The sequence below is a fragment of the Monodon monoceros genome, unplaced genomic scaffold (assembly GCF_005190385.1).
Source record: "Monodon monoceros isolate NGI ecotype Baffin Bay Population unplaced genomic scaffold, NGI_Narwhal_1 Super_Scaffold_19, whole genome shotgun sequence".
In the NCBI taxonomy this organism is placed as follows: Eukaryota; Metazoa; Chordata; class Mammalia; order Artiodactyla; family Monodontidae; genus Monodon; species Monodon monoceros.
In genome coordinates this window covers 12,167,711-12,176,995 of record NW_021703775.1, presented here as the reverse complement: position 1 = coordinate 12,176,995, position 9,285 = coordinate 12,167,711, and the positions used below count along the sequence as shown (strand labels likewise).

Genomic DNA, 9,285 nt, shown 5'->3' with positions numbered 1-9,285 from the left:
GTGTGTGTGTGTGTGTGTGTGTGTGTGTGTGTGTGTGTGTGTGTGTGTCTATCTATGACCTCCTTTCACCAGCTTTATCATCTGGTTCTGTCATCAATAAATTAAATGAATCTTTGACACATGCTCACCATATATATGCATGAGAACGTTAAATTATTTTGGAAAAATTTGTACCTTGACAATATAAATGAGAAAAACTTTACAACCGAAAGACCAAGAACAGTGAATGTAACACACAAATCTGGCCGTATGTTGTTGAAAAGAGATGTATTTAAAACTGAAACATAAAATGATCGGAACAACTGATGCAATGGATGAGGATTGTCAGGTAACTGCTAGCTGAAGGAAGGGCAATGTGTAATAGTGGAGAGAGAGAATTAGAGGAAAGAACACTTCCAGGGACAAAATCAAATATAATAAAAAGACTGAAGAGCTCAGACTGTGCGAAATACATTTATATCAGATTGTTCTGTTTTTGTGAATACCATTTGCAAAGCATGAGAGCAAGGCACTGGGTATTGAGACTGCCAGTTTTCCCAAGGACAGGAAATGGGTGGGCTTGGGGCCCAAGGAGGGGTGTGTCCCTTGGGGCTCAGGGACCATTAGGGGCTGAGAGAGAGGCTGGTGGTGGCAGTGGTGGGAAGGAAGGTGGGGAGGGTCAAAACTCACTTGAAGTCACGGCAGTGCCTCCAAGACTCTAACTTATATTCACGCTCATCCTCAAATGTTCTTATGTCGGGAACAGCCTGCTCAGGTTGAGTGATTAGATAGAATGAAATGCTTTCAGTCTCTGGGTCCTTTTCCTCGGGATTCAGCAGGCGGGGAGGTTGGTTTCGCCCAGCTTGGGTCAAGGGCTACCCCTTGGCTAAGGAAAGTGTCGGTCCCATGACATCCCCAGCTGACTCCGCCTAATCGGAAAGGAGTAATTCCTCAGAAGGGGAGGGTGGTTTGCTCTTAGGAGGTGCAAGGATGCAGCTAGGAGATGGAATGTCCATTGCTGTCTGTTCTTCCGTGCAGTTTGAATCCTCAGCTGGTGAATTAGGATATTTTGCCTATAGATAAAAGATACAATTTACCAAGAAGATTTAATAGTGATGGACTTTTATACCGAGTCAAAATGCATCAAAATACATTAAAAATTTTTATTAGAGACACAGTAAGAACTTGAGAAAATGACGATGACACCAGAAGACTTTCTTTTTTTTTTTTTTTCCTGCCTATTGGGAATAATAGGTATTTTTATTAAACTATTACTGGCAGTCAGTATTGTGCTAAGTGCTTTATATATATATATATATATATATATCACCGTTTTTGATTGTGAGATTAATTCTGTTAGATAGTTGCTTTCTTCATGTAAGAGATGAGGAAACCGGTGTAGGATGATCTTAAGTAACTTGTCCAAGGTTACATTTAGTAAGTAGCAGAGAAGAAGACTTTCTATATAGACAAAGAAGTTGGGACCAACACAATGAAAACTGGAATCTCTCTCCCTTCTTCATTCCTTCCCAGGCCCATCATCCTGTCCGGTGTGGAATAACAGAACTGACAATAGTGTGAAATAATTTTGCCGGCATCAACATGTTAAAGATTATTTGCCTCTTTCCCAAGTGTGTTTATGTAATAAGGCACATTTCCAAAAGTAGCTGAGAATATTTCTGTCTAAGTTCCCTGGTGGAGAAGCACAAGCTTCAAATAGATTCTTTCTAATCCACATACTGACCCCCATTAGAAAAAGAAAAAGAGATATATGTCTCAATTCATCTTAACATATATGTGTATATATATAATATATACACACACATATATATCAGTAGATACTTGGGTATGTAACATTGAAAACATAATCTTTTCAAATGCCTATGGAATATTTATAACATTTAGCTGTGTACTGGACCAAAAAGGGAATGAAACATTTATACATTGTCCCAAAGTAGAAATCATTTTGGTCACATTATCTTTACCACAACGCAATAAACCTAGAACTTAGCCATAAAGTAGCCAACTAACAGATTACTGACTTGGAAATTAAAAAAATGACCACTCTAAAAATCTTAAAAAGGAAATATATCAAATTACAGAGCAACGAATTATTGAAGCGTCAACAACAGTGAGAATACTGCATATTAAAATGCAGTATTTTATTTATTAAATATTAAGTATTTATTAAATACTCTTAGTATTTAATACTGCATATTAAAATTCATGGGATGGAATCAAAGTGGGTCTCAAATGAAAATGTGTTTTCTTTACTGATTAAAGAGCCAAAAGGACTTCCCTGGTGGCACAGTGGTTAAGAATCTGCCTGCCAGTGCAGTGGTCACGGGTTCGAGCCCTGGTCCGGGAAGCATGCTGGAGCAACTAACATGCCGCGGAGCAACTAAACCCGTGCACCACAACTTCTGAGCCTGTGCTCCAGAGCCCGCGAGCCACAACTACTGAGCCCACGCGCCACAACTACTGAAGCCCGCGTGCCTAGAGCCTGTGCTCCACAACGAGAGAAGCCACTGCAACGAGAAGCCACCGCAATGAGAAGCACGCGCACCGCAACGAAGAGTAGCCCCAGCTCGCCGCAACTAGAGAAAGCCCGTGCACAGCAACGAAAACCCAACGCAGCCAAAAATAAAATAAAAGAATTTATTAAAGAAAAAGAGCCAGGAGATCAAACATAATAAACTAAGCATTAAACTCAAGGAGCTAGCCACAGAACAAGATGAACCAAAAGCAGGTAGAAGGACATAATTAGTAAAAATAAAAACAGAAGCACATAAAAGACAAAGCTATTTTGGTGAATAAAACCAAGAGATACTTATTTGAAAATGATCAATAAAATAGACAAATTTCTAGACAGTGTGACCAAGGAAAAAGAGAAAAACACATATAGACATTGAGAATGAGAAAGAGATTACAGCATACCAAAAAGCTTTTAAGAATTAAAGCAGGGCTTCCCTGGTGGCGCAGTGGTTGAGAGTCTGCCTGCCGATGCAGGGGATACGGGTTCGTGCCCCGGTCCGGGAAGATCCCGCATGCCGCGGAGTGGCTGGGCACATGAGCCATGGCCGCTGAGCCTGCGCGTCCGGAGCCTGTGCTCCGCAACGGGAGAAGCCACAGCAGTGAGAGGTCCGCGTACCACAAAAACAAACAAACAAAAAAAAGAATTAAAGCACGTGCTGCCTGGATTTCCCCCATTCTTCCAGCCTCCTGGGGCCATCCTATTATTTTTTTCCATTTCCTTTTTTGGTAGTGACTTGGGGGTAACCTCGCTATTGAGATATAATTTACATGCCATACAATCCACCCATTTAAAATACACAGCTCAGTGTTTTTTAGTATATTCACCATATCACACTACAAATGCAACCGTCATCATAATTTGGGAATATTTTCATCACCTCGAAAAAGAAACCCGGTTCTCCTTCTCTACCACCTCTTAGTATTCTCATCCTTCCCAGCTGCTGGCAACTGCTAATCTACTTCCTGTTTCTCTATATTTTCTCATTCTGAACGTTCCATAAAAGTAGAATCATAATATGTGGTCTTTTGTGTTTGGCTTCTTTCACTTAGCCTAATGTTTTCAAGGTTCATCTCTGCTATAGCATGAATAATATCCCACTGCATGGATGTACCACATTTTGTTTATTCATTAATCAGTTAATTCACCCTTTTTTGTTATTCAAATAAAACTGCCCGGGCCTCCCTGTGACATGTTGGTGAAGGCTGCACCTTTTCAAGGAGTCTCAGAAGCTTCTCAAACGTGTGGTCCCTTCCTGTTTCAGATCCTTATGGCAATGGGATTATTGATCTCCCTGACTGCTGTCATGATTCCTGTACCATTGCCTTCTCTCTGCCCCTCCTCACTTCATGCTTGACTCGTCCTCTTACTTTATTTTCCAGAAACCCACTTGTCCAGGGTTTCTAGGTTAGGCAGTGTTGGTTTGATAGAATGTTTATTCTTCTCATTTTCTACCCATATTCAGATTAAAGCCCCCATAGGCCATTGCTTTTTTAAAATTTTGTTTTTAAATTTTTAATATTTTCTTCCAGTTTTATTGAGATATAATTGGTGTACAGCACTTTGTAAGTTTAAGACATACAGCATCATGATTTGACTTACATACGTCATGGAATGATGATCCCAGTAAGTTTAGTGAACATCCATCATCTCATACAGAGACAATATTAAAGAAGTAGAAAACACATCCTTTTCCTTGCGATGAGAATTTAGGGTTTACTCTCTTAACAGCTTTCATATGTAACAGACAGCAGTGTTAATTATCTTTATCAGGTTGTATGTTACATCCCTAGTACTTATTTATCTTATAACTGAAAGTTTGTACATTTTGACCACCTTCATCCAGTTTCCCCTCCCCCCAGATAGGCTTTTGCTTTTTTGAACATCTAAATGAAGGGCACAATTCCTTATCTCCCAAAATAAATAGAATAATTTGCCCAAGAAGAGATAGACACTAATTTTAGAAGAAATTGAGGAGTTTGTCAAAGACCTACCTCCTCCAAAAGAACCTGATACAAGACAGTTTTCAAGCAGTTTCTTTATAAGCTTTGTTTTTTTTTGAAACTGATAATTCCTATGTCAAGGAGATACACAGATATGGAATACTTTTCAATTTATTCTCTGATTTGGCATGACTGTGATACTGCAAGTGGACTGGAGCAGTCCTCAAATGAAACCTAGGACCCTTACAGATTAGAAAGGCTCATCTCTATTCCTTGAACCGCAAATTTCATGGCCCTTTAAAGTGAAGTGAGGAGAAAGGGTAAATATTTAATCAATCTTGTAATTGGCGTGGCTGGGAATTTGGATAAGTACTAGACAAGGAGTAGCTGACGAAATTAATACCAGAAACCAGGAGGAGTCTACCCAAATGTAAGGCACATACACCGGGATACATCAACCTAGGGAAAAACCAAGATCGCAAAAATAACCACGCACAACGTATCATTGACACTTGTCTCTGCCCAGGATATCATATCTTCCACTTCTATGAAAAAGAATATTCTTCACATCCCTCATTATTTCTTGCATCGCACAGGCATCTCATGAGGGATCGCACTCACCGCTGCACTCTCCGTGATTAACAAGTGTCTGGCGTCCAATACATGTTTACCCAAATGAATGAGTGAAATGAACAAGGATTGTTCAGCAGTCACATGGTACTTGCTGTTTTCTCCTCTCTTGCTCTGGCGCGCCCTCTGGTGATCACTTTCGGTAATTTCTGAAGCCCTGAAAACTGCTTCTGAAGGTGGTGCCTTAACTGGGACTGTCTGGGCTGCAGCTGAGCCTGGGACCATGTTAGACTGAATAGTATATAGGCTTAGTGTGATCTTGGAGGGTCTTTGTAGAGCCTTGCCTCCCAATTAAAGTACTTCCATTACGTTTCCTGAGGCACTTGGCAAAACCTTCGTAAACCAGGAAAATTGTTTGCACAGTTGCCATCTGTTTCCCTTAAGTCAGAGGAGACATTTTAATGCATTTTCTGAAATCCAGTGACAGAATGAAAAATGAGTCTGTGCAGCATGAAAACACGTTTCTTTCTTCAGCGTGACAGCTGCTCCGGAACTCAGTCAGGATACAAACATCACATTTAATATAGAAAAGAGCCTTAACTATGGACTTTTATAACTGAGGAAACAAAGGCCCCTTAATGATACTGAGGTTGTAGGAGCACAGTCAGGGTCTAAACCTTTGCCTTCTAAGAACCAGTTTGTGATTTCCACTAAACGCTGCTAGTTGGAATAATCTTCAGCCTGATACGTGTATTAACTAAGAGCAGTGATAGCTACTCTAATAGACACGATCCAAAGCTTCAGTGACTTAATGCACTGGAAATTGGTTTTTCACTTGTGTGAAGTTCTAATTGGCAGTGGAGGGTAGGGTTTCTGTCTCATGCTGTCTCTGAGGGACACAGGCTGACGAAGGCCATCTTCGGCTTAAAGCTCCTGTAATGAGTTGCAAGACTACTGATTAGGAAAGGAAAATTGACCTCACAGTCAGCCACTGAATCGGGCTGGAGTTCCAGGCTAGAATGGAGGCTTTGTGGATGGTGAGCTTTACACATAATGAAGTTCTCCATTGCTGCCTAAGAGATTTTGGCTGTTGAAGGAGAGGGTAAAACTCGAGTGACCCAAACTCTCCAGGTAGGTAGGCAATCACTTTGGTAAAGTGGTATTTATCATACTTCCCACATCCTGCCTTACATCATGGAATTTTATAATCATATTTGAACAGCTTGAAATACTTCTGTATTCGCCATCGTGCCTCTATACTGAGTACTCAGTGATGGCTCTTCAAACTGAATTTGATAAATATGTATATTTGGGAATATGTCACATTGAAACTACTTGGATATATAATTTAATTAGAAAAATTAGAATGTTTATGGATAAATCAACAAGTATCTCCTCCCTCCCTCCCTCCCTTCCTTCCTTCCTTTTTTCTCCACACTAGTATTGCTGGGGTCCACTGTTGTGCAGACAGCGGTAACATAATGTCATGAGGTATGACAAAATATGTACAGATCCTTGAAGAACATGGAGAACCACGTATCTTATCAAATATTCTCTAGATGGGTGCAGGGTCTCTCCTGCCCAGTGCCATGCAGGCTTCATCCCAAGGGCTGCCACATCCTATTTATACCTCCCAGAGCAGTAGGGCAGTGACTGAGGTGGGGAGAGAGATTGTAGCACTTAGATTTACATGGAATAATTAAACAGAAAGGAGATGACAAATACAGAAAGTTCTTTCTTCTGGACAGGTCTTTACTATTATAGCCTTAGAAAAATTACTGCTGATTATTTTGTCTTTTTGTGAGATTGACTCCTTCTCATAGTCTTGGCAAAGTGATCTACTGATTCAATACAATTCCTATCAAAATTTCAATAGCATTTTCCACAAAAATATAAAAAACAATCCTAAAATTTGTATGGAAACACAAAGACCCCCAAACAGCCAAAGCAATCTTGAAAAAGAGAAATAAAACTGGAGGCATAATACTTCCTGACTTCAAACTATAATACAAAGCTTTAGTAGTCAGAACAGTATGGTATTGGCATAAAAAGACAACAAAACAAAACAAAACAAAAACAAACTATATGGAGCTAGAATGAGATTGTTTTATAGAGTCCCTACATTTTAACTGGTTCACATCCTCAACTTGAAACCTGGGAAATTTAAACGACTGGACACCTTGTTATTTTTAAGGCATTCAGCAACAACATTTAATTATTAAAACACTTAATGTTCTTAACAAACAATATTTAATTGTTAAGGAACTGATGATTCAGTTCCTAGAGCAGGAATCCTGTCATGGGTGGATGGGCAAGGGTACCACCCTCTCTACTTTGCCCTCCAGTGACCTGGCAGCTGAACTGCTAAGTCACCTTTTACAGGGAATGGGTTTTTGCTTTCTTGTCAAGAACAAGATAGGTGCTTAGTAAATATAAGGTGCCTTCAGCTTTTACTATATGAGTAGTTATGCATATAAATTTATTAAAAGCCCTGTATATTCAGTTGTCTTCACTATTGAACTGTGGATGTATATTTGGACCATTGAATATTCCACCTAAAGCTGATACTGGTTCCTTGTTTTATTGTTGCTGCTATTTTTTGTTTTTGAACGCTTAAAAAATATACAAGGTGACTTCCACTTCCCAAAAGAAAGAAGTACTTTTCCTTATTCCTCCCACCAAGTACAGCTAAAAACCCCAGGCATCTTGTTAAAAAAAATAATACTCTGAAAGATGATGTTATGGGGTGGATTGTGTTCCTCCCAAGAGACACGTTGAAGTCCTAACACCCAGTACCTTAGAATGTGACTTAATTTGGAAATAAGGTTGTTGCAGATATAATTAATTAAATTAAGATAAGGTTATACTGGAAAAGGGTTGGTCCCTAATCCAATACAACTGGTGTTCTTATAAAAAGAAGAAAATACACAGAAACCCAGATGGGAGAATGCCATGTGATGACAGGCAGAAATGGAAGTGATGCAGCTGCAAACCACAGAATGCTAAAGATTGACAGCTACTGCCAGGATCTAGGAAGAGGTAAGGGAAGATTGTCCCTGACAGGTTCCAGAGGGAGCATGGCCCTGCCCACACCCTATTTGGAGCTTCTAGCCTCCAGAATTGTGAGAGAATAAGTATCTGTTATAAAAGTCACCCAGTTTGTGGCTTTAAAAGGCACCCAGTTTTTGGTACTTTGTTATGGCGACCCTAGGAAATTAACACAGGTAGAGAGAATAAGGCAGACCATGTAGGGGTCTTGGGATCTGAAAAATGACAGAAAACTGCCTAGGTTTTCTTTTTGCCTCATATATCACAGAGCAGGTGTTGGAGAAACTAGCAACTTGGGAACACAAATGGGCTTAGACAAGAAAGAGCCTTAACAAATGCTGGCTCTTTCTTGCCAAAGGACTAGGAAAGGGGCAGCCTAGAAAGACAGAAAACTTTTAGACAATAACCACAGAGACAGCCAAATGTCACAGAAAAGACAGTGGCCCCACCTCCACCCACACCGGTAAAGTCCAAGTGGTTCTGCCTGGAACACTGGAAAAGTCATCTTGTGATAAGTAGGGTGAAGGTCACGAACTAGGGTGAGGGGGCAGGAGGGAAAGGAGCCTGTTCCATCCCTGAGTCCCCTGCCCCAGGTTCTGTGAGAAAAGAACACTCCCTCATGTTATAAAGATTCCCTGTTTAGACTCCAACTGTGTGCAGCCAAGTGAAATGCTAACAGACACAGCTTTCTAATACTTTCTCTTAGAGTTTTACATCGAGGACAATAAATGTGTTTGGGTTCTTTTTTCATGTTCAGTCTTTAATTTTGGTTTCAAGATTATCCTAGCCTCATGACATGATTTATAGTTCTAAATACTGGTAGTTTACTCTTTTTTACTATTCCCTGGACAATTTTCATAAAATATAGGGTTTGGGGGTTTTTTTTTTGAGGTTTTGGTAAAACTTAACCATACAGTTATCTGGACCTGGACTTTGACCGAAGCGAAATTTCTGTAACAACATATTTAGAGAGAATCAACGAATTTGAATAGAAACTGGTTATTAGATATGTTAGGGAATTGCTCATAATTCTGTATTATAGTGGCATGGTGGCTGCTTGGGGAAAGGTCCTCATCAGTGAGCAGTGTACTGAAATTCTTAATGGTTTCGCTTCAAAATACTCCAATGTATGTGTGTTTTATATATCTTTGTATAAGGTTGACCATTTCTATAAACATTAAAAATGAAAATAATTTAAAAGAAACAGTGTCA

The 9,285-nt window shown here is 39.8% G+C and overlaps 1 gene segment (V, D, J or C); it reads right to left on the bottom strand.

Annotated features, from left to right (window-relative positions):
- The window catches only part of LOC114900895, a 64,915-nt gene that overhangs the window by 12,248 nt on the left and 43,382 nt on the right, over positions 1-9,285 (bottom strand). Inside the window, 1 exon segment of the V gene segment in view lies at positions 6,144-6,148. Coding sequence covers positions 6,144-6,148 — 5 coding nt within the window.